The 27,964-nt window shown below is 39.4% G+C and overlaps 19 protein-coding genes across 19 annotated transcripts; all 19 read left to right on the forward strand.

The window, feature by feature from the left end:
* Window positions 1–311: 311 nt before the first annotated feature.
* LSM04_007661 (uncharacterized protein) lies at window positions 312–893 on the forward strand (the record flags this gene model as incomplete). The annotated part of the gene is made up of 2 exons (XM_067335612.1): window positions 312–519; window positions 577–893. The coding sequence occupies 2 exons, from the start codon at window positions 312–314 to the stop codon at window positions 891–893; spliced, it is 525 nt and encodes a 174-aa protein (XP_067195366.1).
* Window positions 894–904: 11 nt separating this feature from the next.
* On the forward strand, window positions 905–2,153 carry LSM04_000424 (uncharacterized protein; the record flags this gene model as incomplete). Its single annotated transcript, XM_067335613.1, has 2 exons — window positions 905–1,297; window positions 1,389–2,153. 2 exons carry the CDS (start codon window positions 905–907, stop codon window positions 2,151–2,153), a joined length of 1,158 nt encoding a protein of 385 aa, XP_067194937.1.
* A 261-nt stretch (window positions 2,154–2,414) lies between these two features.
* LSM04_001986 (uncharacterized protein) lies at window positions 2,415–2,909 on the forward strand (the record flags this gene model as incomplete). The annotated part of the gene is made up of 1 exon (XM_067335614.1): window positions 2,415–2,909. The coding sequence occupies one exon, from the start codon at window positions 2,415–2,417 to the stop codon at window positions 2,907–2,909; it is 495 nt and encodes a 164-aa protein (XP_067195027.1).
* Window positions 2,910–3,481: 572 nt separating this feature from the next.
* LSM04_007175 (uncharacterized protein) lies at window positions 3,482–3,982 on the forward strand (the record flags this gene model as incomplete). The annotated part of the gene is made up of 1 exon (XM_067335615.1): window positions 3,482–3,982. One exon carries the CDS (start codon window positions 3,482–3,484, stop codon window positions 3,980–3,982), a length of 501 nt encoding a protein of 166 aa, XP_067195343.1.
* A 582-nt stretch (window positions 3,983–4,564) lies between these two features.
* LSM04_006229 (Protein-only RNase P) lies at window positions 4,565–6,298 on the forward strand (the record flags this gene model as incomplete). Its single annotated transcript, XM_067335616.1, has 1 exon — window positions 4,565–6,298. One exon carries the CDS (start codon window positions 4,565–4,567, stop codon window positions 6,296–6,298), a length of 1,734 nt encoding a protein of 577 aa, XP_067195279.1.
* Window positions 6,299–6,672: 374 nt separating this feature from the next.
* Window positions 6,673–6,927, forward strand: LSM04_009512 (Ribosomal protein L37e; the record flags this gene model as incomplete). The annotated part of the gene is made up of 1 exon (XM_067335618.1): window positions 6,673–6,927. The coding sequence occupies one exon, from the start codon at window positions 6,673–6,675 to the stop codon at window positions 6,925–6,927; it is 255 nt and encodes an 84-aa protein (XP_067195486.1).
* Window positions 6,928–7,213: 286 nt separating this feature from the next.
* Window positions 7,214–8,644, forward strand: LSM04_007151 (ALG11 mannosyltransferase; the record flags this gene model as incomplete). Its single annotated transcript, XM_067335619.1, has 1 exon — window positions 7,214–8,644. The coding sequence occupies one exon, from the start codon at window positions 7,214–7,216 to the stop codon at window positions 8,642–8,644; it is 1,431 nt and encodes a 476-aa protein (XP_067195338.1).
* Window positions 8,645–8,972: 328 nt separating this feature from the next.
* On the forward strand, window positions 8,973–11,117 carry LSM04_003383 (uncharacterized protein; the record flags this gene model as incomplete). The annotated part of the gene is made up of 1 exon (XM_067335620.1): window positions 8,973–11,117. One exon carries the CDS (start codon window positions 8,973–8,975, stop codon window positions 11,115–11,117), a length of 2,145 nt encoding a protein of 714 aa, XP_067195107.1.
* A 425-nt stretch (window positions 11,118–11,542) lies between these two features.
* LSM04_004687 (uncharacterized protein) lies at window positions 11,543–12,637 on the forward strand (the record flags this gene model as incomplete). The annotated part of the gene is made up of 1 exon (XM_067335621.1): window positions 11,543–12,637. One exon carries the CDS (start codon window positions 11,543–11,545, stop codon window positions 12,635–12,637), a length of 1,095 nt encoding a protein of 364 aa, XP_067195184.1.
* A 305-nt stretch (window positions 12,638–12,942) lies between these two features.
* LSM04_002030 (uncharacterized protein) lies at window positions 12,943–14,127 on the forward strand (the record flags this gene model as incomplete). Its single annotated transcript, XM_067335622.1, has 1 exon — window positions 12,943–14,127. The coding sequence occupies one exon, from the start codon at window positions 12,943–12,945 to the stop codon at window positions 14,125–14,127; it is 1,185 nt and encodes a 394-aa protein (XP_067195029.1).
* Window positions 14,128–14,442: 315 nt separating this feature from the next.
* On the forward strand, window positions 14,443–16,374 carry LSM04_001243 (uncharacterized protein; the record flags this gene model as incomplete). The annotated part of the gene is made up of 1 exon (XM_067335623.1): window positions 14,443–16,374. The coding sequence occupies one exon, from the start codon at window positions 14,443–14,445 to the stop codon at window positions 16,372–16,374; it is 1,932 nt and encodes a 643-aa protein (XP_067194980.1).
* A 469-nt stretch (window positions 16,375–16,843) lies between these two features.
* On the forward strand, window positions 16,844–17,455 carry LSM04_002417 (uncharacterized protein; the record flags this gene model as incomplete). Its single annotated transcript, XM_067335624.1, has 1 exon — window positions 16,844–17,455. One exon carries the CDS (start codon window positions 16,844–16,846, stop codon window positions 17,453–17,455), a length of 612 nt encoding a protein of 203 aa, XP_067195054.1.
* A 1,636-nt stretch (window positions 17,456–19,091) lies between these two features.
* Window positions 19,092–20,450, forward strand: LSM04_004389 (GTP binding domain; the record flags this gene model as incomplete). The annotated part of the gene is made up of 1 exon (XM_067335625.1): window positions 19,092–20,450. The coding sequence occupies one exon, from the start codon at window positions 19,092–19,094 to the stop codon at window positions 20,448–20,450; it is 1,359 nt and encodes a 452-aa protein (XP_067195169.1).
* A 309-nt stretch (window positions 20,451–20,759) lies between these two features.
* LSM04_005892 (uncharacterized protein) lies at window positions 20,760–21,914 on the forward strand (the record flags this gene model as incomplete). Its single annotated transcript, XM_067335626.1, has 1 exon — window positions 20,760–21,914. The coding sequence occupies one exon, from the start codon at window positions 20,760–20,762 to the stop codon at window positions 21,912–21,914; it is 1,155 nt and encodes a 384-aa protein (XP_067195261.1).
* Window positions 21,915–22,288: 374 nt separating this feature from the next.
* Window positions 22,289–23,050, forward strand: LSM04_001209 (tRNA (guanine-N-7) methyltransferase; the record flags this gene model as incomplete). The annotated part of the gene is made up of 1 exon (XM_067335627.1): window positions 22,289–23,050. One exon carries the CDS (start codon window positions 22,289–22,291, stop codon window positions 23,048–23,050), a length of 762 nt encoding a protein of 253 aa, XP_067194978.1.
* A 1,164-nt stretch (window positions 23,051–24,214) lies between these two features.
* On the forward strand, window positions 24,215–24,472 carry LSM04_001703 (uncharacterized protein; the record flags this gene model as incomplete). Its single annotated transcript, XM_067335629.1, has 1 exon — window positions 24,215–24,472. One exon carries the CDS (start codon window positions 24,215–24,217, stop codon window positions 24,470–24,472), a length of 258 nt encoding a protein of 85 aa, XP_067195008.1.
* A 253-nt stretch (window positions 24,473–24,725) lies between these two features.
* LSM04_000841 (WD40 repeat) lies at window positions 24,726–25,820 on the forward strand (the record flags this gene model as incomplete). Its single annotated transcript, XM_067335630.1, has 1 exon — window positions 24,726–25,820. One exon carries the CDS (start codon window positions 24,726–24,728, stop codon window positions 25,818–25,820), a length of 1,095 nt encoding a protein of 364 aa, XP_067194958.1.
* A 314-nt stretch (window positions 25,821–26,134) lies between these two features.
* Window positions 26,135–26,896, forward strand: LSM04_009259 (uncharacterized protein; the record flags this gene model as incomplete). The annotated part of the gene is made up of 1 exon (XM_067335631.1): window positions 26,135–26,896. The coding sequence occupies one exon, from the start codon at window positions 26,135–26,137 to the stop codon at window positions 26,894–26,896; it is 762 nt and encodes a 253-aa protein (XP_067195469.1).
* A 473-nt stretch (window positions 26,897–27,369) lies between these two features.
* Window positions 27,370–27,945, forward strand: LSM04_006684 (uncharacterized protein; the record flags this gene model as incomplete). The annotated part of the gene is made up of 1 exon (XM_067335632.1): window positions 27,370–27,945. One exon carries the CDS (start codon window positions 27,370–27,372, stop codon window positions 27,943–27,945), a length of 576 nt encoding a protein of 191 aa, XP_067195307.1.
* Window positions 27,946–27,964: the final 19 nt, after the last annotated feature.

Raw genomic sequence — 27,964 nt, forward strand, 5'->3', positions numbered from 1 at the left:
GAGGAAATGAGAAGAAGAAAAATCTGAAGGGGGTTAAATATCTGTCTGTGTATCTCTCTGTGTCTCTGTGTGTGAACCCTCTGCCTATATATTTATTGGATGAACGTATAACAATACTATAATGAGAAAAGGAAATAAAAGAGAACAAGAAACATGAAATGGGTATTAAATATTATTCTGTATATATTTTTTTCTTTTTTTTTCATTTTACCTTTATAATCTTTTTTATTTTCTTGTTTTCTTCTTTTATTTCCTTATTTCTGTACTTCCCAATAAAGAGAGTATGCACTCTAACTGTGAAAGTAAGGATCATGTTGCATCCCTCTGCACTTCTTCTTCGCGTGGTTGATCCATCGGCTGGAGAAAATGACATAACGTTTAAGGTATGCATCATGAGCCCAGTGCGTCCCACTGCTGCCTTTACCGTTGTAGAGCGCACATTCACACAATTTTCTTTATTGTGTACAAGACTAAAAGAACTTGCTTCGGACCGGGAGTTACCGGCCCTTTTGGGACCAAGTCTCTTCAGAGGAAATGATCCAGCGTATATTGAAGCACGGTGAACCTCTGTTGAAGTATTTTTAAATAGTGTAGCGAGTCACCGTTTACTATGCAGAGATGCAGAGTTTCTATCCCTCATTGGATTTGAACAAGCAGCTTTACTTGAGCAGCAAAAATATGAGGAGTATTTACATCACACTAAGGTGGAAGCGAGACGTTCTGATGAATGGGCTATAGCACGTTGTTTAGTTACAGCGGGTGCATTATCGGAAGATCATGATTCAAATATCATAGCAGCACGTATGTGGCTTCGAGGAACACCATTTGTATTTCGTTCTATTCTTCCATCGTCTACACTTTTAACACGATCGAGGAAACACGTATACTTGTAACGGATGCTTCTATGGGCACAGAGTTACTTCTTGTTGTGCAACGTGTAGTTACAAAGACAGATATTGAAGTAGATGTATGGCAGAAAATTCTTATTGGGTTAAACCCCACTCTTTTTTACAATTCATTATATGTAGATGTAGCCGCCTCACGTGTATTTGCTGTGTACCCAATAGCGCTTCAAGGAAGTCTGCGTGATATGCTGCACTCACGTCAACCATTCACAACGGATAAAAAACAAGAACGAGGGCAAATTGTGAAACCCTTAGAAGTTCCACAATTGCAAAAACTAGGTCGTAAGATTCTCTACATTATTAGTAGTTGTTACCAGTATAATATATCACTTCCTACACTCTCTATTGGTAATCTTATACTTTCAGAAAGGCATGGTTTGGTACTCTCTGATGTGGAAGACATTCTTGCAGGGACATGTTTGTTTCCATCAATTTATTCATATTTAATTCAGGATGGTAATTCAGTTTTACCTAAACGAACAGCTTTTGATGTTTTCTTGTTTGGTGTTATTCTTTTTGCAATTGTGTGGTATTTGTGTGGATCAACAAATGTTACATGAACTTTTGACTTGTCAGGGAGAACCCTTTATTTCCGATAGTGAAGAAAATGAAGAGACACCACGATCTAGTTGTAATCACATAATAAATAGATTAACAGGACTCCCATTACCAATACAAAATATTTTGTTTTATATATTTCACCCAACCATTCCTGCAGATTTGCCCGTCTTAACTCATCACTGCTTCTTTAATGAGAATGAGATAGATTCTATAGAGGCATCCACCAATAATCCCTCTCCCACATCAACTGCTAAGATGCGAAGAAAAGAAGTGGAGTTATTTCATAGAGCTCAAGACCGTTGGAAAGAGCGGTTAGAAGCTGCGGATGAGGTAAAGACCCGTATTGAGACGGAACGAGAACACCTGCTTCAGTTAAAACAAAGTTGCAATGAAAGACAAACTAGAAGCAAAGATTTATCTAACGAATTGTCAAAAGTTGAAACGTCTTCCATTGTGGATGATAGTGAGATTTGTAATCCCCCTAAACCAACACAACCACAACCAACAGCAGTAAGAGGAGAAAAAGAAGAAGAAAGAGTATTGGCACCTCCGCCTCCTCCTCTTCCAATGCCATCACTTTCTGTGAAGATAAAAGAAGTTGCAGTAATTGGGAATCAATTTAAATTATCGACTGCAGCGCCCCCTACACCACCTTTACCTCCCATGCCAATGCCGCGTCGGATGTAATTGAACCTTTGAAGTTAAAGGTGATAAGCATATCGAATGTCGTTGCGCTGTATTAGATATTTAGTTTATGTACGTTCTTATTTGATTACACAGATGAACGTCTATATATGTATAAATTGAATATGGTATAATTGTAAATTAGTACCAACTAATTAAATTTGTTTTATTTTTGTATTTTTGTTTGTTCTTTTTTTTTTTGATTTTAATTACATTAATTCTATAGCGATGGTGGTGGAGACCAAGAGAAATCCAGCAGAAATTATGTCAGACGACGAAGAAGATGTTCTTGTTTTGCAGGTTTGCGCCAACAAACAGTGTTTGGGCATTGAAGATTTGGAGTTTGACGAAGAAAGTGGTGAAATGTACTGTGTAAATTGCCGTGAAATGTATGCCCGTGCTGAAAAGGAGGGTTTTCGTATCCTTTTGAGTGTTGATGATAAACCGCTGGTAAATATGATTTTTAAATGCTTTGATGGAGATAAGGGGTACTGGACTCATGAAGATTTTAAACGCTTTCAAGATAATACTAGCCATTCTAGCGATACTAATATTGATAGTCATATTGCACTTAAAGAGTTTTTTAAGGAGGAGTATGACATCGATATTGCCCCTGGTGTAACGGGTGAATACGTTGTGCAGCCAAGAAACCTTGAGGACATGTATGGTGGTTATCTATACAATAACATTAATGCGCTCCACGAGGACTGTGATGCGTTGGAAGATGCCGGAATGATTAACACGGCGATTCTAGAGTGAGTGGCAGAGAAAGAGAAAGAGAAAGAAAGTGAGATGCCCATCTGCATACACCGGCGTGACGAAAGAAAAAAAAATGTGAGAAAATGGTGGTTAAAAAAAAAAAAACGCACACAGACAATTAAGAAAAAAAGACGAAGAATACTGAAAAAAAAAGAAAGAAAACAACAATGATGTGTTAATACTCACGTATAGCGATTCTTGATGTTGGTCTCGTAAAATATACACACACATATATATATATATATATATATATATATATATATATATATATATAATGTGAAGTGGGATGCTCTTAAATAGATGGTGAACTGGATCTTTTTTTTTCTTAGCTCTCTTGTAATGGGTGGGCAATTATTGCACATCATTTCTGAAAATATGGTACATACGTTTCAAAGAAAAAAGGTGAAGGAAAAAGAAAAAAAAAACAATTTGAGTTTTCTCTTCTTATAGTTTTTTTTTGCTGTTTTTTCAACCATTCTTTCTTCTCTCTTATTATTTCTTTATTTCTCTATTTCTCTATACCTACCTCAATAATAACGAAATAGATTTCTTTTTTTTTTTTTGTTAAGGCGATGTCTATCTTTAAGCGCCCACATTTGCGGGCATGTGAGGATTGCGCTGACATTTCTGTTGAACTAACATCCCTGCGCCAACTCCAGAGCTACGCGGATTTTGAGCAATTAGTGCGAAAAGAATTAGAAGAAGTATACGGTGATGCTCCCGCGCAATTCCGTGACTCCATCGCGTACAGTACACACGAATCCCCTGAAGATTTCTGTGGATACTTTACAGAGCATCAACTGCAGTTACTGCAGAAGTATGATGCCTCCGTGGAAAAGGCGGAACGGTTGAGTAGGGCGTATCAAACGGCAGAAGAAGAACATCAACGCACTCTGGAGGAGGGAAAAGACCGCAAACTCACACAACGGAGATTAAGAGAACAGGCAAAAGCAGAAAAACTCTTAAAGGCGATGAATCGTGAAATCCTTGAGGCAGAATACGAAGTAACTGTACTCCAACAGAAGCTGCGAAATGTATTTGCTATTGAGAGAATCCGTGTCCCATTAGGATGAAATGGATAAGGCCTCTTCTTCGTTTTACCGCCCTCGTAAAAAAATTATGTAAACTGTATATTTGGAACCATTGGAAAGTATGCAAGCTGTTTTATTGTTTTTTTTTTTTCATTCTTTGTTTTTTTCATGTTTATTGCAGTCAAAAATGTATCATTTTCTTTAATACCCCATTTTGCAAGCTGTGAGGTTTCCTTTGTCAATGTTGTTATATGATATTGATATTTATGATGTTGCTTTCACTTTTTTTTTTCTTCATAATGGATCATACGAGGGTGTTAAGGGAGTAAAGGGGAAATAGAGAGAGAGAGAGAGAGAGAGAGAGAGATAGAGAGAGAGAGAGAGAGAGAGAGAGAGAGAGAGAGAGAGAGAGAGAGAGAGAGAGAGAGAGAGAGAGGGTAGCATACTCAGACTCTTCTTCTTCTCTTCCTCTTGCCTGATATTATCTCTTTTTTTATTATTATTTTGAATTTGTTTTTCTCTCTTACTGTTTCTTTAAATAATAATAAAAAAGTATAATTGTTCTTGTGGTGGTGGTGGTTGTGTTTACATTTGGGTGAAAAAAGAAAAGAAATTAATAGGGAAATGTCGGATTGTGATGAACCGGCACGTCGCCGTTTGCGGAGGGAGCCTGACATTCCACAGGAGTTCAGTGCTCTTCCGATTGTTCAGAAAATGATCACAGAGAATAATCTGCAGACTAAGTTAAAAAGACGATTAAAGCCATCTGACTTCATTAATGAAGTTTTTACAAAATTGGGAGATATGGGAGTTACTGAATTATCCACAGTGTCTATGCTCTCTCAATTTCTTAAAGAATGCGTTGAAAAGCACAAAACTCTTCCTCGTAGTTCATCTATTGCTAAAGTTCTGTATATCTGGACAGAAAAGGGAATGTTGGGAGATGCAGAAATGTTAATGCGACAGATATTACAAGCTGATTCTTCACTACACATGAATATTGTTGACGAAAAAATCGCTACGGTTGCACTTCGATTACTTACTCGTTCTGCAAATGTCGATATGGATTTAGCAGAAAAAATCCTCGCCATGTTACCGGTGGAATCTCATAAACGTCGTCTTTTTTTTCCTCTTCTTGAGCATGCCGCGAGAACCAATGATATTCAATTGGCACTAAAAATCCTGCGACTTGGAAGAACAAGAGGAGCAGAATTTTGGGATGTGGATTATCATCAATTACTCTCTTCTCTGCAGAAAAACAAGAACAGTAAGGAGGAGGATAATAGTAATTCTATTGCGGCTACCTTGCTTGATGAATTACTGCAGGGAATGGTAGATCATCACCCAGTTGTGGGTAAAAGCAATGGAGAGTTGTTGCAGGGTCTCATGGGAGGTGAAATGACACAAGTGGATAACAAGACTGGGGAATGTCAACGATGTGGGACGACGCTAAGTACATTTGATTTTGAAGCAACGGATCGTGATACGCTTTTAAATGATATTGAAACAAAACTCATCGCACCAAGAGTGGATGGTGCAAGCCGGTATGAACCGGAAAGAATGGTAACACCAGTAGAGACGGAACGACGATGGCAAGAGTTTGAAACTTTTAAGGCGAAACTCGCAGAGTTTGATTATGATGCCGTTATTGATGGTGCTAATGTTGGGTATTATGGTCTTAGTAGATGGTATCGAGAAGCTAAGGAAAAACTGCTCCGTAGTCGTGGAGTTGATCCAAAGACTGTACCTGAATACCAACTTTGTGATATTCCACTACCAGTTGATGTTCCTCCAAAATTTTCTCTTATTAACGAAATGTTAATACAAACACGACGAATTGGAAAGAAACCTTTGGTGATGCTGCACAACCGTCACGTAGAATCTCCATCCGCAGAGAATGCTGAATGGCTTTTAAAATGGAAAAATGATTCATCCTTGATTGCATGTCCAGGTTTTATTAATGATGACTATTGTTGGTTATATGCAGCTATTCGCAAACCAAACTGTCTTTTTGTGTCAAATGATCAAATGCGCGATCATCATTTTGTGTTGCTTAGTCAACGATCATTTTTGCGTTGGCGACAACGACATCGTGTAACGTATAGAGCCCTTTATCAACGAGTGACAGGATCTGTAACGTTATTGGTTGTACCTCCGAGGCCATTTGCTGTTTGGGTGCAACGAGGAAGAATACCATCCTCCCATTGGCATATTCCTATTCTCTCTTCAGTTGACATAATTGATCAGGCAACGAATCATGGAAAACGGGAAGAAATTGAAATGGATAAGGATGGAGATGACTCATGTGATACGTGGCTTTGCACTGCTGATAAGGTTATTATTAATCGAAACAAGTAGTTGTGTTTTGTTGCTGTTGTTGTTTTTTATTCTTGTAATTGTTATTATTATTATTGTTATTATTATTATTATTATTATTATTATTATTATTATTATTATTATTATTTTTTTTTTTTTTTTTTTTTTTTTGGAATCTTTCTATCTATCTATATTTCTCTGTGTTTCCCTCTCTTTTGTGGTCTTTTTTTTTTCTCGCTTTTGCGACACATCTTACGTCTTTGTAATACTAAATATATATATATATTTTGGAACTCTCTTCTTTTTCTTGCTTGTCTCCTACCATTGTTTGATTATATATATATAATATACTCTCCAAACTCTATATTAATTAATTAAACAACAAACAAAAGGACCTCGTTTAGTCTGAGGAAGCAATGACGAAGGGTACCACCTCAATGGGTCAGCGCCATGGGCGCACGCACATTCTCTGCCGTCGCTGCGGCCGCAATGCCTATCACGTGCAGTGGGAGCGCTGTGCCGCCTGTGCGTATCCACGCGCCAGCCGCCGTCGTTATAACTGGTCCGTGAAGGCCATCAAGCGTCGCCGCACAGGCACTGGCCGCTGCCGTTATCTGAAGGTTGTGAACCGCAGAATTAACAACCATTTCAAGACATCCATCAAGGCGTAGGGTCCGTGAAAACTGTTTATTTTCGTTTCTCGTTTCGTAGAAGTTATTTTTTTTTTCGGTATTTTTCCTCTTGTTGTTTTTTTTTTTTTTTTTGCGGGGGTCCTTTTGTGGTTCGCGCATTTTTTTGATGCGTTTTAGGTCCCTTTTCATCGCTTTCTTTATATTGGGATCTACCGTTTTCTTCTCTTTTTTCTGTTTTTGTTTCCTTTTATGTTTATGGTTCTTAGCTTCGGTGTTTCCTTCTTTGTCTAAACCCTTCTGGAAGAGTGTGAATTAACTACCAACAATGCTGACTGCCATTATAGTAGCAGTAGTGATTCTACTCTGTAGTCTCATTACAGTTATTGCAGTTATTGTTCGTCGTGGAAAACAACAATTCCCATCCAACACGGTTGGTTTTTTACACCCGTCAGCAGCCGCAGGTGGTGGGGGAGAACGTGTGTTGTGGGTGGCTATTAATGCACTTCAACAGGATGATGCCGAGAGAGAAATTGATCGTCGCTATGTTCTCTACTGTACAAGTATTGGAACAAAGGATAATAGTAGTAGTAATATAGGTGAAAGCAAGGAGAAACAGCTTGCTCATATAGTTTATAGGCAGTTTCAAATTCGTTTACAAAAGCCTTTGGAAGTTATTTTCTTGAGAAGAGAAGTAACACGATGGGTTGACGGTAATCAGTACCCTTTTTTAACGCTTATATTACAAGCTATCTGTGGTGGGGTTCTATTATTTTATGAAACGTGTATTGTAAATAATATAACGCCTATAGTAATTGAAAGTGTTGGTATTCCTGGCATTTATCCATTGCTTGCTTTATTTGCCAAAGTTCGTATTATCACCTATACACACTACCCTGTTATCACATCGATAATGACACAACGTGTGGAAAGTGGAGAAAAACGATATAATAACCAAAGTATATTCGCACGTTATCACATCCTTCGAAAAGCCAAAGTTTTATATTATAAGCTTTTCGCTTGTTTCTATTGGTGGCTTGGACAATTTCCTGTGCTTGTCTTAACGAACTCGAATTGGACTAAACGTCATATTGAGCAAATGTGGAAACCAAGGGTTTCAGTACTTGTATACCCACCCTGTGCTGTTAGTCAGTTTATGAAACTTCGAAAATCACCAGAAGAGCGAATTAACACTATTGTTAGTGTTGGACAATTTAGACCTGAAAAGAATCATCTGTTGCAACTTGTTGCATTTGATAAGGCATTACCTCGTCTCCCAGCGGATGCACGACTCATTATGGTAGGAGGAGCCCGAAGCATGGAGGATCAAAAACGAGCTGATGATATTGTTTTAGAAGCTAAAAAAAGAGGCATTTCCAACCGTGTGGAAATTCGAGTTGGAGCCCCTTTTGCTGAAGTGTGTGAATTACTCTCAACTTGTTGTATTGGGCTACACACAATGGAAGATGAACATTTTGGAATTGTTCTCGTGGAATACATAGCGTCTGGATGTATTCCACTTGGTCATAACAGTGGTGGTGTCTGTCTTGATATAATTACATCGCCGAATATTGGTTTTCTCGCTAAAGATGAGAGTGAATATGCTGATCGAATGGTGGATATTTTTGAAATTAAAACACATCAGCCGCGGGTGTATGAAGCCTTTCAAGACCGGGGATTAAATGTTATTAAACGTTTTAGTGATGAATCATTTCGAGAGGCCTTTATGAAAGCTATTCGTCCTCATCTCACAGCGTGAATGGAGGTGGGGCTGTGAGGGCATCAAAAGTAAAAAAAAAAAAGAAAGAAAAAAAACGCCTAAGACGAGATTATGAATTTGTATATATATTTTTTTCTTTTCATTTGCAAATGATGAATATGAAATATAAAATCCAAAAAAAAATTCTTTAATTTGCTTTCCTTCTCTCATCAGTGATGGGGTCTTGACTCTCTCTGTAGTAATAATATTACACTTACTTCCTTCCTTGCTCTTCTCTTATTCTTTTATTCTTTTTTTTTTCCTTTTTAAAATTTTCTCTCTTTATACGGTGTAAAATAAATAAATAATAAAATAGAGGTCTCATCGCATGGGCTTCTCCACACTAGATGAACAAATCAATGCGCTTAATGCCCTTCACATCAGCAGCGCCAAAACTCTTGACAACTTCGCCGATACTTCAAGAGCCATCGCCGATCGGGCCCGCCGCATCACTGCAGATGTACAGCCGTGGGAAATAGCGCAGGAGAACATCGCCTCCACCATTGAAGAAATGTCAAGAGCCGCCCGCTGTTATCATCCACCCCCATCACTGCGACTCGTACTGGATCGAAAGGAGAAGAAGCCAGAGGCACTGTGTAAGTGTATTGATTACCTCGTCTTTACCGATATCTATCTAGCATCGCATCCACCAAATCCGTACGCCGATCAAATTGCGGCAAACATCACAGAACGGTTAGCTGCTGTAGTGAAAGTTGCTGAAGATACTGTGAAGGAGTCTTTTATAACCGCACTTCAGAAGGATCAATTAGCTAGAGAAGGTGAGAATGAAAAACGTACTGCGTCAACACATTTGCTGCTGCATAAACCTGAAGCCTTAAATGGTATTGATAGAGTTGTACATAGACTTGGTGAAAATTTTAACCGTACTGATGTTATATCCGTAGATGTTAAGCAACTTCTTGGTGAACATATGTTGCACTTTGTTAATTCCCTCCTTGAAAGTTCCTCCAAGGAAGATGAAATACAACCTTACAGTACCATTACAGTACGTCATGGTGTGGCACCTATGCGAAAAAATTATCAAAAAGGTAGTCATTATCTTCTCACAATTTCTTCTAAAGCTCGAGAAATCGTTAGTGAAAGTGCAGAATGTTTAAAACGTTATGCTTTAGATCCATTAAATGATTCTTTTGATGTGATTGAAATTCCAAGTGAATTAGCTAATATGATTTTTGATTGTGTAAAAGATAAATGTTTCGCAGTTATAAAAATAAGTGAGACTTTTTTTTCAGATCCCACACGTATGTTTGTACTTTCTCGAGGTGAAGGTATTGGATTATTTGGTGTACGACAAAATTTTCGTGATATGATATTTGTAGGTTTAGAACTTCTTGAAGATATGTGGAAATGGAAACTACTTGCAGAAGGTTTACCAGGAGATAATCATAATTTCCTTGATCATGTTGATAATGAAGTAGAAAAATTTCTCTTTGAAGTTAGAGATCTTTTGGATTTCTATGTCACTTGTAAAGGATCTTTAGACTCTGGGCTTTTAAAAGAGTACACACGAACTTTACACCGTACGGAGTGGTATCCATCACTTGATTGCTCTGCCCATGTTTCCGTTACCAATCAAGTATATCTACATAAAGTGTTGTTAACTAACTATTATGGTGCAATGAAACTTGCTCTACATGGATCCTTGTTGAACACTAATGCTGAAGCTAGAGCTGTACAAGAAGTTGAAGATTATATGGTGCGATGTGTTTTTGGAACTCTTAGAGACTTGGAAGTTATTGCAGAAACGGCACAAGAAATTCAACGTGATGCTATGGAAGATGGAACTCATAATCATACTCATCTTCATCTTCTACATCTTTATAATTTCAATTTGGGATCTAACTCAAGTAACTCGAAAGATCGTAGTCATCTTATTTCACCAGCTATATTTATGCTAAATAATATTATTTTCTTTATTGAGAGTTACCGTAAGGAGGCATGTTTTCATCAACGACGCTTTTTTCTTGAAAAAGATCCAGATACTACGAAAAAACATACTTCAAGAGGAAGAGGAAGAGAAGAACAAGAACAAGAAGCGTCTGTACCTATTGTTTCAAATATAATTGCAATGCTTGAGGATGAAAAGCGGCGATTTGTTGATGAGTTTGCCGCATCATGGTCAGGATGCTTTCCACCAGTAAGTACAGATCCTCGTTTAGCGACTTTCAATGCTTCAACAGAAGAATTAACTAAGGCTCAGCGTATGGCTGTAAAGCATTGGTATCGAGATGCAGCTAAGGCCTTGACTAAGAGAATCGATGCCTGTCGTAACTTTGCTGTACTTGATGCATCACAGCGAAATGCTCTGATTGAGGCATCTGTAGTGGCCGTACGAGAAGAGTTTAGCTTGATGGAAATGAAACTTGGGGGAAAAACGTGGTCTAGGCGTCCGTTAAAATGGATGGTACGTGGGGTAGAAGAATGGACAGATCTACTGAACAAGTTGTTTTAGCACAGCAGAGTGCTTATTATTGCATACGTTATTATTATTATTATTATTATTATTATTATTATTATTATTATTATTATTATTATTATTTCTTTTCTTTCTGTGTATATTTCTGTATGTCTCAGTACTGCTGCGACTTTTTGTTGCGTTAATTCACCTTTCCTGTTCCTTTTCTCTCTATCGGTATCTCTGTGTAATGAGTTGGAGAGGGTGGGATGGAATACACTCCTTTCCTCTCTTTGTCTCTATCTCTCTCCCTTTATGAATTCTGTTGCTCTGTATATCTCTTTTTTTTTCTTTCTTTATTTTTCTATTCCCTCTTTTTCTCTCTCTCTCAAACCACATTCCCATTTCCATCTCGTTTTTTTTTTTTTTTTTAGTTTTGCTGTTGCCACTGCTACTGTTAGTAGTCCGTGTGTGTACAAGCAATGGAACAGCACCGGCCGGCGCTGCAGCCGCGCGAGGTGAAGTTCAGTGATCTCGCAGCGCACCCCGGCGACTCGCCACCGAAAAGTGAACGCCGCGGTTTCCGCCCAACGCCGCAGAAGACGCACACACACGGACTGAAATCAACCCCCTCCCGCACTTCGCTTCTTCCAATTCAATCACAATCACAATCACAACAACAACTCCCATTCGCACACCCACATGATGGCGATGTGGAGAGTGACGAGGACGACAAGCGCCGCGGGCGACAAGGAGTACGAGAGAATAATGGTGGAGGTGGTGGTATTGATACAACGCACTTACATGGACACTCACACACCGGCAGAACACATAAATCAAAAAACACAGCGAGAACAACACGGGCAACGGTACCGGCAACAACGGATCCGTCAAACACCCGCATGGAGATTGCGGGCAGTGCGGTTTGGGCAGAAGACTACGCCGCAGGGGCCGTAAATGCACTTGCGGAACTGAGGAAGTGTGTGGCTCTTGAACGGCGCTTAAAGGAAGAACTTGCTCGAACAAATGCAGCAAAGCTGTTAGCGTTTCGAGGAGTTATTAATGTGTATTTAGCTTCAATCAAACAGTGTGGAAAACCCATGCTGGGGCGTCGTAAGGCTGGAGAAGAGTTTGCCCTTGCGCAATGTGCAGTGGTGGCCCAAACCCTCACTGTAACAATACAAAGTTATGTTCGAGCCTTTCAATCACGACGACTTACTGCCGCTCGTCATTATCTTTCCCGAGGTGGATCCAATTCTGATAACTTAAATGAGGCATCATTGCGAATGCTACAGTTTCAGCAACGTTTGACTAGTGAGGGAAGTATACTCTCTGAAACCACTAGTTCACTGCATGAACTCCTGGATGATGAGGAAATTAGTCGTCTCAAGCAACTATATTTTGACTACTATGACTGTGATGTATATGTCATTCCTGGTACTCGACCTGAGAGTAGTATCCCTCCGAATGCATTATTGCTTAATTCTCTCAGTGCTCATGATCCATTTTTTCCCGAGGATGGTATGATTGAAAAAGCATCCCTGTCAAGCTCCAGCATTTCCTCTATAGTAGAGTGACTCACCCCATTACAACAAATTGTGATATGTAGACTGCATATTCCATACCTTTGAAATCCCGCCACGGAGGACATGTTACTAACGCAGACAAAAGTATTAATTTGTATAGATGAGTTAATAATTCTATTTGCATCTTGTTTTTATTATTACCATTATTATTAATTTTTCTTGCAGGGAAGTATGAACGTAGAATTACATTTTTTTCTTTCTTTTTTCTTTTCTTTTACTCTTTGTACCACTGATGGGAATCTATCCAGTTAGGAGTGCGTTGTCGGACTCTCTCTCTCTCTTTTTTTTCTCTTCATATGCCTTTGTGGCAGCGGTCCAGAGCGCGGAACCTCGCAGTCTCTCTCGACTCCTCCAGCGAGTCCCAATCCTCGTCTTCACAGTCCCCCTCCCGGTCTTCTTCTCCCTCGCAGACGCCTTCCATCGCCTCGCGGTCGGTGGAGTGCGGCGATCAATTACCCCCACGGGCAACGCGGTGCTCAAGTCTCACCGCATTCCCACAATTGGGTGTGGGCGTAGGGACGAATGTAGGTTTACTGCGCGCCGTCCAGCAGGATGGAAATATGGCTCGTGCTGTATTGCCGGTAAACGGCTTTGCACGGACATTATCCAATGGTGGATTTACATCACCGTCATTACACGGAGATGATTTTGCTCATACCACAGCCTCACGGGGGAGTAATTCTCTAAGGAAAATGTCAGTGAGGAATACAATTAGAGAAACTATGCATATATTAATTCTTGGTGCCCCACAAGTAGGAAAATCTTCTTTAGTAAATAGTTACCGAGCGGCTGTTACTAGTAATACAAAATGGCCAGCGGCTCCAGTTGGTATTTGTGGATTTTGTGGAACTACTACAGTAGATCCATTCCCTAATCACCCGACTGAACCAACTTGGCTTTGCATAGATACTCCAGGGAAGTTATACGACGCTGAAGATCAACTTCTACTTGAACGACTATTCACAGGGATGCCGTGGAAAACACGACTTGCAGGTAAAGACGCATTACGATCTGAACAAATTGAACGTCTACCAGTTGTGAGTGATAACAAAGCACATCAGTGCATTATTGTTGTTCCTGCTACGGATTTGATTGAAGATAATGGATGGATGAGTTTTTTTCAATTAAGGCCTCGTTACAGTCCGGCACCAGATGCTGAGGGTGTGCTTATGTATTTGAGAGATCTTGTTTGTACAGTTCGTCCATTCTTGTATGATGCATCACCATTTGTAGTAGTTACAAAGATGGATCTCGTTGGTGGGGCTGGAAACAGTTTATCCAGAAACCTCATCTCATCCTTGTTAAGTCGGTGTATCCCTACAAACCGATTGTATTTTTCTGCTTCTCCAGATGATCATTCTACATACGAAAGTAAAAGTCGTCACAACATAGATTGCGACACGCGTGAAAGCTTGCTTCGGTTACACGAAGACATATCAATGACCTTCCGATGGCGAAAATCTATCGAGGGATCTGCCTAAATGATTTCGTTCAGTGTTAAGACGAAGTAAACGCAAGAAGGAAGAAAAAAAAAAAACAAGATAAGAAAGTGTCTAACTTTATATGGGTTGTAGTTGTGTAAAACCAGAAAGTCAAAATTGGTTATGTATGTTTTACTCTTTGTGTTTTTTTTCTCTTTTCGTTTTTTTTTTTCTGTGTTGGTGTTGTGGTTAATGTCACCATTTTTATTTTTCTGATTTCCATCACTGGAAAAGAAGGTAAAAGTGGTGAGGTGTTGGTGGTGTTGGTGGTGGTGAGAATAATAAGAGTAACTTTTTTCTTTTTCTTCTTGTTTAATGTCCGCAGAAGGCAATGATCCCGCATCATGTTTACGCAGCGGTGATATCTTGCTGATGAATCGCAGATGTATGAAGATGCGAGATCCCATCGGTATCGCTATTTGTCTACTTAACAAAACGGAGTGTGAATTTGATCATGTTGCAATGGTGATGAAACTCAGCGAGGAACAAGTGGAAAAGCAACAACAGAGAGGAACTATTCATCCCAATGATCCTATTTCTCCTTCTGGTACTTATGTACTAGAAACGAACCTCAATGGAGTTACATTACGTTCTTTGGAGAACCGTTTAGCAAGATCATCAGCAAATAAAGTTTCTGTCCGTTTTCTGGAAATGGGTGAAACTCGTAAAGAACAGGAAAATTCACTCTATAATCATCTCCCTAGGGTTAGTAATATTCCCTATAAGATGGATTTTTTAGGGTTTGTTCCCTCTTTTTTAAGTCCCCCAGACAAAATGGATCGTATAAAAGCCGCTCATAAACTCTATTTACTTTCAAAGGAAATCGATAACATTGATAAAATTTTACCTATGGTATATATAAAAGATGATGCTAGTACTCTACAGACTCTTCGTCAGACGTATTGTGAAGCTTCTATATTTCTTCAAGATTTATATTTTCCACATTTGGAACGTCTTAATAATAATAGCCGAATTCCTTTACTAAATTGGAATGAGGGACATTTTACTGTGGATGGTAGCAATATTGAAAATGGACTCTTCTGCTCTGAATTGATTACTCACTTGTGGCAAACCAGTAGTATGGTAAGTGGATTTCCTCCAGCATCATCGTTTCGACCTTTTGATTTTTTGGATGATACCCGTTTTAATTTTTTAAAGCCTTCAATGTTATTAGGTGATGTAGTTACTTTAACAGATAGGCGTGCACCTACAGCACCGGTAAATCGTAGACTTATTGAAGAAACTAATACGGTATCGGAACGTCTAGAATTTTATCGTCGTATTAGTAATAATGGAAATCTTGAAAATGGGTTGGATTCTATTTCTAGGTGGTTAATTCAGTCTAACACAACTCGAATGGTAAATCACGATCTTGTAGCTAATATTATTTCTATGGGAGTTCTTTTCTCTATGTGTGGATTAATGGTTGCCCCACTTCGTCTACGGTGGATAGAGTGTCAACTCGGTGTGATGCTTCTCCGCGGTAGTGTCTGGTCCCTTGCGGCTGGTGTCTTGGCACGTGATTTGTTCTCCGTTGCAGTACAAGGTCTCACCGCCTCCATCCTTCTCCGCTCTCTCTCCCATACGAATATGAATACGAATACCCATCCTACGACGTTGGACTCTCACACAATTGTCAAAAGCGGTGAGTCGTCATCATCGTCGTCGTCATTGTTGGGTCCGCCGCTTCTCCCGCCCTCGCGGCACTGCGACACCCGCCATCCGTATTACACTGTGGCGGCCGTGTGGCTGGCGGGGGGGGCGGCCGCTCACTTTGCCGCCACGCCGCTCCTCAACGCCGTTCTCGCGCGGCACTTCGGCCCCGCCGCCCCCGCCGGCTTCTCGACGCGCGGACTTCTCCGCGGGGCCGCCGGACTTCTCCCCCTCGCCGCCCTCGCCCCGCAGCAGGCCGTGTGGCTCACGTGGTACGAGACGGCCGGCGCCGGCATCATTCCAACCCCCGCATCGCCACTGCGGCAGCGGCCAGATCTCCTCCGAACCGAGGAGTGGCGGCACTACAGACATAAAGCACTGATGGGCGCCTTCGCCGCCACCGCGGCGCTGGATGCGGTGCTTTACCCACTGCAGACACGTTGCAGGCGAGCCTTTCTCGCACAGATTTATTATCCTATTGCTGCCCCAAGCTATGGGAGGAGACTCTACGCCGGGTATAGCTATCGTTTCGCTGGGAATCTTGCCATTATGTTCTCAACATCACTCTCACTGTATATTCTGGGGGTTATTTGATGTAGTTGTCACTTTTATTTCTTTTAAAAATGATTCTGCATGGCGCGTTAATGAGTTGTTTACCCTGGGTGGGGGTCGGGGGATTTCTACAGAAAGAAAGCGAAGATGAGTATTGTCGGAACTTCATAAAGTCGTTGCGGCTAATATCAGGAAAGAAGGAAAGAAAGGCAAATATATATATTCTTCCTTTTATTCTGCTGGTACTTTTTCTCAAAGGTAAATATGTATTGTTTTTTATTTTATTTGGCATTTAAGTGGTGATTTAGCGTCTCTTTGTTACTGCTTTTCTTCCCCCTTTCTTTCTCTTTTCTTTTTTGTTTATCTTGTCTTATTGTCCAATGACGAGGTCTTCATTTTTCGAATAAGTTTACAAGAGAAGGATTATACTCGTGTGTGTGTGTGTGTGTGTGTGTGTGTGTGTCTGAGTTTATTTTTTCCTGGAATTTCACAAATCTAATATTTATTCAAAATGAACGATATTCCGGTTATGTGGACTCCTGATAAGCGGCGCCAACAGATTGCTGAGATGTTTCGAAATAAAGGACTCATATGCCGCGATTATTTTTTCAACAAGAGTTGTCCTCACTCATCAAGTTGTTCTTACATGCATGTTCAAGAAGGTGAGACAAGACGTGTGCCTCTCACAGTCTGTCTTTTTTACACTGAACGTGCCTGTTTACGTGATAAATGTCCATTTTTTCATGGAACACAAGCTCAACTGGATCAGCTTCGAGCAAGTGGGGCAAAGACATACAGACCACAGGACTACATGGCCCTTGCAGTGCCCCCACCAGAGTATTTACCAGCGGCTTCAAATGTAACACCACAGTTAATTCCAATTCCAGTTTCTCTTGCCCCACCATTACTAAATCCATCAACGGTAAACAAAGTTCCAACATGCTCATCCATTCTACTTTTAACCTCAGATGCACCAGGAATGCGGTACCACAGTCCCTCAACAGCAGCGATTCCGCTATACCCCTATGCAGCAGCACATATGACACCAATACCTCTGGCAGCGCGGACCTTGCATGGTGCCCCACATCTGACGTTGTACGCCAATCCCTTAATATCTTCATGATTTGACGGCGATGGATTAAAAAAAAAAACTTATCATTATTTATTTTTCTTTAAATTAAAAAAAAAAATCTTTCCTTTTCCTTTTCCGACAGTTTGTCTTCGTGAGAGCGAAAAGGGGAAGAAGAAAACGGTAAAAAAAATGTCCATATTCAACAATAATAATAAACGACAAATACGTTCTGTCTTTATCCCTCTCTTTGTGTAGTTGTGCGTTGCTATGTGAGACTGGGGAATGTCGGAGGGGTAGAAGAGGTGAGTACAAGAAATGGGATTGCAAGTACAAAACTCCCACAGGAAGGAGATAATGATAACAGTGAGAAACAGATCACTCCTCCCAGTCCAACATATTGATAACGTCATTATATATTTCCAAAGAATGTTACCATCGCGTGTGGTAGCAAAGAATGCGAATAAAAGCAAATGATTAGTTTTTTTATTGTTTCTTTGTTTGCTTCACTAAAGTGAATGTGTGATTTTAGTGCCTGAGAAAAAAAAAAACATATATATTTCTAGCTTGGTGTATGAGCATACTGTGTTTTCTATGCTACCCCGGTTATCCTCCCTTTCTGCTTCTCTGTCATTAATGGTACGGGAAAATGGTGACTGAAAAGAAGGAAAGAAAGGAGGATAGATGTATCATTTTTCTATCAATTATAGCTTTGGTGTCAAACTCGTTGTTGTTGTTTTTTTCTAGTTTTTCTCTTTATTTGATAGTTTATATCGATTTTACTCTATTACTTATTTTTTTTTTTACTCGCTATATTTACAATTTGATGACATAACAATACCTTAACAGTGACAGTTCTGTAAGTAATACTCACGAGAAATAGCAGAAAGAAAAAAAGGTATCTGTATTCTGTGCTGCTGACACGGAGATATTTTTTCGAGAGGGAAATGGATATCTTCTTCTTCATATTACCCTCAGATTGGGTGATATGCTCATTTATCACACCATGAATCAAAAATATGAGACCTAACAAACCTTTTGGGTTTGTTCTTTTTTTTCTCTTTTTTCTTTTTGTGTCGAGGGTGTTGTTTCTTTGAAACTTTGTCCTTCAGCGATTTAACTTTACAGGAAGAAAAAGAGATAGGAAAAAAGAAATGACTAGAGAGCATATTTTAAAAAGCCAGATAAGGTATACAAACAGGAACCCCAAGAGAAAAATATTAGAAAGGAGGATTACTATGATCTTTCTTTCTTATTGTTGTTGTTGTTCTGGTTTCATTTTTATTCGGTAGACTTAGCATTCATGTTTTTTCCCCTTTCTTCTTGGGAGGAGGTCTTGTGAGAAAACGGCAAAAAAAAAAAGAAATGCTTTGTTTTCAATAGGAAAATGTGGGTTGGTGGTTAAATTCTTCTTCTGTTTCTTTATTTTCTCTTGTTTAGACCTTCTGCTTTTTGCGGGTTTTATTTTGTTCTCATTCTCCTCATCTCTGACTCTTAGCCATGCGAAAATAGAAAAACTTCTCTTATTTCACTTCGTTTTTTTTTCTTGTTTTTTTTTTTTTTTACTTTCGCTGCTGCTCCCCTTCATTGCACTCCAATAAATAGCCGTGGAGAAAGTGGGTGGTGTGTGTGGGGTGGTCTAGAGTATATATATATATATATATAGAGAGAGAGAGAGAAAGAGAATAAGATGCGTCAAAATATCTGCTGCCGCAATGTTTTTGATCCTGTATTTATGCGGAGTGTGAAACGGGCCCTCGCGTCATATAAAGAGTCGATGGATCAATCAAACAAGAAGGGAATGTCGCGAGAGGCATTCGTTGATGTAGGCGAAAAGGGACCGGCGTGGTATTTGGGACACATGCAACTTGCCTCACAATTGCTCGCGGAAAAAGTTAAGGATGCGGATTTTGTGTTGGAAATACGAGATGCCCGTCTTCCGTTTACAACTGAGAACCCTAATCTTCGAAAACTAGTTGTGGGTCGTCCGAGACTTATTATTTTTAATAAGGCAGAACTCTCTAATGAGGACTCTAACCGAGCTATTCAGCAATACTATGAAATGAATGGTAATTTTGCCCTTTTTACTAGTGCCAAACGAAGTTGGCGAGATACTGTAGAGGCTGTTCAACGATTTGTAACTCATATTCTTCCCGCCCAACGGTTTAAAACGACTGCTCATGTTGGACTTGTAGTTGGTATGCCTAATGTTGGAAAATCTACTCTTATCAATTCTTTACGAATGGCACATGAATATCAATTTCATCGTGAAGATTTTAGACGTTCTCGCACCCCAGAGACTGTTAGTATAACTCCAGGAACAACTAGAGGAGTTAAACTTGTTCCTGTTTCTCGTGATCCAAATATTGTCTTATATGATTCTCCTGGTCTTACACTTCCAGGCTGTTTCTCAAGAGAAGCAGGTTTAAAATTAGCCGCTTGTGGTATTGTTCCAACTAATAATATAACCCTTACCCGTGCACTTGTATCTAGATACATGTATGATGTTCTTTCAGCTGCTGGAATGAGTGAACATATGGCTGAGTGTCTACATTTGCCAAGAGCTCCAATAAGCTTTGATGATTGTATCGCAATGATCTGTGAGAGAAGTGGTACTAGTGGACAAACCGATTTGGGAAATTTAAATCCTACCCAGGCCCAGAGATTCTTTTTGCATGATTTTCAACTTGGCAATATGGGACGTATTACATTAGATCGATTACCCAACAAAATGCGTCGTCAGATGATGAAAAATGAATATCAACAAATTGACTCTGGTAAAAATGATGAATCTTCAGATTCTTCAGAAAGTAGTGGCGAGTTTATATGGACTCATGATGTGAGTAGTTCAGATGTAGTGGCTCGTTATTCTGAGGATATGCGGGATGTTATGGAGGAACTTCGGGGTCAAGGTATGAGAAAAACATCTTCTCATACCAAGTTAAATAAGGACAGTACTGTTATTAGTCGTAAGAAAGGACCTATTAGCCGAGTAAGTGCATTTGATGAAAGTTTTAAAAGAAACACCCGTATTGCTCCAGGGAGATGAGATATAAGAGTTGGATGAAGGGTGTCAAAAAAAAAAATAAAAAATAAAAAAAAAATGCAATATACATACATACTATACGTACATGAATTATTGTATGTGTTTTTTGTTGTTGTCGTTGTTCTTGTTCGTATTTGGTGGTGGTGATGGTGGCGGGTATTATATGGTTATTTCTGTGTAGAGACTTATTGTATTGCTCCTCAAGCTCCACTTTACTCTCCATCTTTGGGTTCGGATTGAGAAAAACGAATAAATAATACAAACATAGAAGAAAAAGAAAAAGAAGGGATAAAAACACTTAGAATTTTTTTAATGGGAACTAATGTCGCCGAACTTATGGATGAACTTCAAAAGACCAGACAAAATCTTTCTGAAGTGATTGATGAGTGTGTCTTTGTGGAGCGTCAACGTGACCTAACAGAACAGAGGTTAACAGCAGAATTAGGAGAACGAGATCGATTAGCTGCTGATACTCTCTCTGCATTAATGTCTTTAATTGATTATCTCTCCTTATTAGAGCAGCGGGTTATCATACCGGCTTTGGGAGCCTTCAATATTATTGTAAATAAAGTACCAGAAATATCTACAAGTCGGAGTTCAACAGTTGAACAAATAGAAGGAGTTCTCAGTGCAAATAATACCCCTCATTTTCGTAGTATATTGTCAAGAATGCAACCTTTAAAAGGAGAAATTGAAGTTGAAATTCAACGCGCATTGTTAGAAAATCCACTTCCCTTCTCCATGGAAGAAGCTTACGTTATGATTCGTGCCCTTCTTGAAGAGAAGGATAAATTGCTTGAGAAAACGGATGAAGCGATGGTTCGTTTAAACTCTATCATTTCTCGAACTCAAACTTCTCCATCAGCATCGGTAGCTCGATCAGATGAAGTTCGTGAGTTAAGACAGAAGGTAACCGCACTTATCCAGGAATTGGAGTCCCGCGATAATGAGAAACGAGAAGCAGCAAATCGTTTTTCAGTTCTCCAAAGAGCCCTTGAAGAAGAAGGGAAAAGTGCTGGAGAATTACATCGATTACGAGAGACTATAGAACGTCAGGAACGTATAATTGAGCAGTTACGCTTAACTGTTGCTTCATCCACTGGAGCAAAACCAGATATTTCATCCTTTAATAGTTATGGAAATAATAGCAGTATGGGGGGTGAGAAGGAGGGAAATTTAATCCCACAGTTAAAAGCAAACGAGTTAACGATTGAAACTCTCAATAGAGAGTTGGCCATACTCGAGGATAATTACAGAAGTCTAGAGAAACGCAGTACGAAGGAGCGCGAGGATCTTCAGACAGAGTTGGTTTCTGAGAGAAACAAGTATCGGGAAGAACAGGCAGAGTGTGATGCTGTTCTAGGACGAGTGACAATGGAACTAGAGCAATTGGTGGTGGAAAACGCACAGCTCAAGAAGCGCCTTAGGGAGAAACATAATAAAATAGCTCAGCGAAAGATATTGTAAATGACTTCTCCTTCTGGATTTTCCTTGATTATTTCTACACATTATATATGGCCACGAAAAAAAAAAATGACTTTTTCTTCTTTCTTTGCTGTACTTTAGTGAGTGATTTTTTTTTCTTTTCTGTTGGGATTCACAATATTATTATTATTATTATTATTATTATTATTATTATTATTATTATTATTATTATTATTATTATTATTATTATTATTATTATTATTATTATTATTATTATTATCATTATTAAACGTTGGTGTCGCTTTATAAAATTCTCTCTCTCTTTTTGACATGTTTGGTTGGCCCACCACCACACCATAATAATAACAACAAAAACATTTATCATAATCTTCAGTAGTGTCTTGCAGTAGATTAGAATGGCGACTGCTGTGCAACCAAAGTGGACGCGACTGCCAATTCGCACTCGTCCTCATCGCAATCCATTGGCAGAAAACAGTGATGAACACCCTGATAATCCAGCAGAGATGCAAGCACGATGTGTGGAGTTTTATCCCGAAATGAGTAATCCCGTTGTGGAGATATTAGATGTGGGGTGTGCGTTTGGTGGGATGCTCTTTTCACTTTCGCAGGAATTCCCTGATGTCTGCATGTTGGGACTTGAGATTCGACCTAAAGTTGTTGATTTTGCCCAAAAAAAGACACTAAGCTACCGTGAGGGAATCTTTGAGGCTACTCCTTCCTCTTCCACTTCTACTTCCTCTGAGCAACCCCATCATTTTCGGAATTTGTGGTTTGAACAGATGAATGTCATGAAGTTTGGTTCAAACTGTTTTCGCAAAGGACAACTGCGAGCCCTCTTCTTTTGTTATCCAGATCCCCACTGGAAGCGAAAGAACATTCGTCGTCGTATTATTTCCCCAGGACTTGTGCAAGAGTACGCGTATTGGCTGAAAGTTGGAGGTTTACTCTTCACAGTATCGGATGTGGAGGAGTTGGAGCAGTGGATGGTATCATGCCTCGATGACTGTCCGCTCTTTCGTCGATTGAGTGAGGCGGAACTGCAGAATAACATGGAAACTATGAAAGTTCTCCGTCTCGCCACAGACAGCAGTGAAGATGCACAGAGAACAGCACGAAAAGGTCTACAGAAACATTATGCCATACATGTTCGTGTGTAAGTGTCATTATATTGACTATTTTTCGGTGGGAGGTTTCTCTTGTTTGTTTGTTTCTTGTTATTGCTGCTGTTGTTGTTGTTGTTTCCACTAAATTTTTTTATTGTGTTTACGCGTAAAGAAAGAAAAGAACGAAGAAAGGGAAGAAGAAAAAAGGTTCTTGTGTGTCTCTCTTCGTTTCTATTTCAGGATTACTAAAAAAAATTTTTTGTTCACCGTCACTGTCCATCAGCCTTCTTTTTTCTTTCGCTGAATGGCGCAAACAGTGCTTGTTTATTACGTTAACTACTCGCTTGATTATTGTTAATGATTGCTATCTCTTTTTCTTTCCCATCTTGTTATTTACCTCACATGTGTATTCTCTCCATTTCTTTTTTCTTTCTTTTTTTTATTATTATCTTTATGGTTCTTTACGCAAAGCGGTATTCTACGAATGGACTTCGAACTAAACGGAGTATGGTGCTTTGTCATCTTCGTCGTTGCCGCGCACATCCTCACGATCCTCGTGGTGTTATCGCGACTCTGGAGCACTGAGCCAAAAAGAGTTGAGCCGCGCAGTGAGCGAAAGAAATCACAGACGCGAAAGGGATCCCAAAAGGAGGAATAACACGAACCGGTATATCTATCTATCTATCCATATATATATATATATATATATATATATATATAAGAGAGAGAAAAAAAAGAAGTGATGGAGTGCTTTTGAATAAAGCAGGATAAGGAATTTTTTCGTTTTTGTTTTTGTTTTACTCATGCAGTTGAGAACTAAATAGAGTTTCTTAAGGGATTATTATTTTCCTTACGGGTGTGTGAGTGTGTGTGTATTTATTAAGAAAAAATGAATTTGACACCATATGTGAGTAAATAAGTGGTTATAGGTGTTTTTGATGTTCTGTTGATCCCTATTTTCATTTTCTCTCTCTTCGGATCTGTAAAAGATTGGAAGAGAGAGAAAGACACAAAAAGAGAAAAAAAGGAATAGGAAGCGTAATAATACTTCGGTGGTAAATTTTCCTTTTATTTTTCTTTCGTTTTATTATTATTATTATTATTATTATTATTACTATTCTTCTGTCTCCATCTGCTAATTGATATTTACTTAACCTTGAAGGAAGTTGCAAATTGACGCCAAGTACCCACATAAGTAAAAAATAAAAAATAAATAACATGTCTTATCAGTCAAGTGAAGCAAAGAAGGAGGAGTTTCGCAGGTACCTCGAGAGAAAACAGGTGATCGATACAATGACTCGTGTTCTCGTTAACCTTTACGAGGAACCAGAGAGACCTGAAGATCCGGTGGACTTTATCAAGAAAGTACTTGGTGGAGCCTCCGCCGCAGACTATGAGGCACTCCAGCAGGAAAATGCTTGTCTTAAAGCAGAAGTGGAGTCTCTTAAGAAGAGACTTAATGAGGAAAATAACTGAAGAATACGTTTATTTTCTATTTATCATTAGAGATGTAGCTCAACATGCAAGAATATGTGTGTGTTATTGTTGTTGTTTTTCCTTCTTCTTCCTTTTTTTTTTGTTTTTGTGCTGCGGGGTGTCTTGTATTTGAACCTGGCAATTATCAAGACACGTTATATTTCTCTGTGGTATTAGCTTGAAAGAATAAGTATGCATATGTGTTTCTTTATTTCTTCTTTTTCTTTACTGTAGGTTTAGTTTTGTGTAGAATATGCAGCAACAACAGCAACAACAACAACAACAACAACAACAACAACGACATAACATATTGTCCTACTCCACTGGTTGGGTGGCTAATGGTCTGTCGTGGAGTACTCGGGAGAATGCCCCCTTCCGGTTCGCTGTATCCTCATATATTCAGGAGTATAAAAACCACGTGGATATTGTCCAGAAGGATGAGGAGGGAAATTTAGTTTGTAGAGCGACGTGGGAACACTGTTATCCACCCACAAAAGTAATGTTTGCTCCTCAGAAAGCCTCAACAGACCTTATAATCACGACTGCGGATTATCTTCGTCTGTGGGAAGTTAAAGAGGGACCTCCTGAAAAGGTTATTGATGATAAACAACGAGAAGCAAATGACACACGAGGAGATTTGTCAAATAAAAAAGATCATATAGATTCTAATGTAGTATTTAATACTGTTTTTGATAGCGGAAGGCAACCTAATGAGTTTTGTTTCCCCATAACATCCTGTGATTGGAATAATGATGATCCCAGGATAGTTGGTTGCTGTAGTGTTGATACCACTATAACCATTTGGGATATTGAAAGTGTAAAAAATACGAGACTTATTGCTCATGATAAAGAGGTGTATGATATAGCCTTCGCGAAAGGTACGCATACATTTGCAAGTTGTGGAGCAGACGGTTCAGTTCGTATATTTGACTTGAGAGAGATTGAACATTGTACAGTATTGTATGAATCTCCAAATTTGTCACCTCTCTTGCGTGTTGCATGGGACAAATTAGATCAAACGTATCTTATTACATTTGGTGTAGAAGGTACAGAAGTTATTGTAATGGATATCAGAATGCCATCTGTTCCAGCAGTATATTTAAAAAATAATCGTCCTCAACCTATCAATAGCGTTTGCTGGGCACCAAATTCAGCAACTAATCTCTGTAGCGCTGGAGAAGACGGAAATGCCTATATATGGGACCTCAATGAGGTTTCTGGAATGAATCCAAAGTGTATGATGAACTATAAATCTGAGCAACCCATCAATAATGTTTCTTGGTCTTCTCAACACGAACAGTGGATTGCTATAACCACTGGAGAAGAGGCGCAGTTACTACACGTGTAGGTGTACACGTGACTAGTAGTGTTGTCATTGGGAAGTTTGGGGAATCTGCAGAAAGAGTTTTTATTGTATCTTGCAGTTTCTACAAATTGCGCTATTACCAAAAGGAAGCCTCTAAAGAAGAAGAATATATACATTGTACGTGTATATCTGTATTTCTATGTTTTGGATTTAGTGATACTTTTATTTGGTATTCCTTTCTCTTTTTTTTTTTACTTTTGATTTTACCTGGTTGGTAGGGGGTGGGTGAAAACAGTCTACCACATACATACACACTCGAAAAAAGAGGGGAAAAGAAAGAAAAAAAGAAAAAACTAATGTCGCTCTTGAATACAACGCTGCAAACCCTTGTGGTTCGACTTCGTGACATGTCGGGAAATGTGACGCAGCAAAAACTTCATAATCGTGTATTTGACGCATATGAGGCAAAATCACTTGTATTTGAGGCCATATCACCCGAACAACAAGCTGTAATGCAGCAGTATGGTGTTATTCCACCACAGCATCCTGTAGGACAGCCGTTGCTTTTGGACGGATGGTCAGATCTCATTGGTGTACACAGAGAAGATAATTTGTATCAATTACTCCCACGTCGGGCAAAGAGTAATGCCAGTTATAGCACCATGAAAGCTATTTGTTGTAGTACTGGGTCACCCTTCACGATGGATCATCGTGTAGATCCAATAGACTATAAGATGGTTTTTCGTGCAGCGGATATGGAAATTCGAAATCAGTTTAATGCTAAAAATCAAGATAAAGTACCTAGTACCATTTGGTTTGATGGTATTTTGAGTGCACCCAATGATACCGGTTTGGTGAGTTGTCATAACTCGCTATCTCCAGCTCATATAAACAATCTAGCGGGTACTTTTCAGTTTCTTAAAGAGTGGTCAAAAGAGCCACCTGAGGGGGACCGTCACAGGCAAATTAAACAAATGTATTCTCAACTCTTTTCAAAACGAACACATCTGTTTATTGGATCAACTTCCGTTCCAGGTAGGGAAATTTTAAATTATGCTAAATCCAAGAATGTTTTTGTGTACGCTAAGAGGGGATTACACTATTTCTTTCATGCGTAGGAAGAATGGGGACAAGAGTTTTTTTTTTTAAGGGAGAAGGAGACGGAATGAATATCCCTACATATTTTTTTCTTTTGTATATCCCTAAGGAAAAAAAAGAAAAAAAAACATATATCTATTCACAAAATTGTATGGCGTTCAAATGGGTTGTAGTGGGCTGTTGACGCCTTTGAGGAAATAAGGTAGTGCTTTTAGAGCATTTCTCCTCTCTCTTCTCTTCTGCATTACTCTGTGTGTATGTGTCTGTCTCCTCATGCACCGACTGAAAATGATGATAAACTGTCGTTTTTTTTTCTTTTCTTTTTAAGAAGGATTTTTGGTTTGATTCGATATTCTTTCTTTCTTTTTGTTTTCGTCTCTTGGTGTAAACTTTTCGTTTTTTCTTTTCTTTTCTTGTTGGACATTTATTTCCTTGAAAAAGTAATTAAAAGCAAAACACCAAGAACGCCCAATAGATCATCTGCAAAAGCAGTATGCCAAGCGCTGTCAACGAGACTCAAGTTGTTGGTGCAACTGTGGCGGTCACCCTGGTCGATGGCACTGCCGTAAAGGGAACTATTTTCACGTACAAGCCCGCAGAGGAACTCCTTGTGCTTATTCACGGGTTCTCAGACGGCAGCCCAAGCGTACGAATAATACGAACTTGTTTTATTAAGGACGTATCCGTTGTGAGTGATGTGGAGGCAGAGAAACTGCCACCTCAGTTGGATCAGAAGGCTCAACTTCCTCCTATGCAGCTTGGGCGTAACCGATCTCTCCTTAAACAGGTAACGTCACAACTGCGAGTTGCCAGAGAAAAAAGAACTGCTTTACTTCAAACTGAAGACAAGAATACCCCAATCGCTGCGTTTGATACATTGAGTAAACTCGCTCGTATTTACCCTGGTATACACTGGGATGCAGAAGAAGGTGTCATTCGCATTAATCAGGAAGTTTTTGTTAAAGGAAATCCGGACTGGACTACTCCGGTCGCTGTTGCTATTGATGGAGCTGGTGATAATGGCGCGAATTTGGTGGATCGGATTCAGAAAACTCTCTCCAAGAAGTAAAGAATATTTATTTAGGAAG

The sequence above is a fragment of the Trypanosoma melophagium genome (genome assembly GCF_022059095.1).
Source record: "Trypanosoma melophagium isolate St. Kilda chromosome Unknown ctg1segment0, whole genome shotgun sequence".
Classification (NCBI taxonomy): domain Eukaryota; phylum Euglenozoa; class Kinetoplastea; order Trypanosomatida; family Trypanosomatidae; genus Trypanosoma; species Trypanosoma melophagium.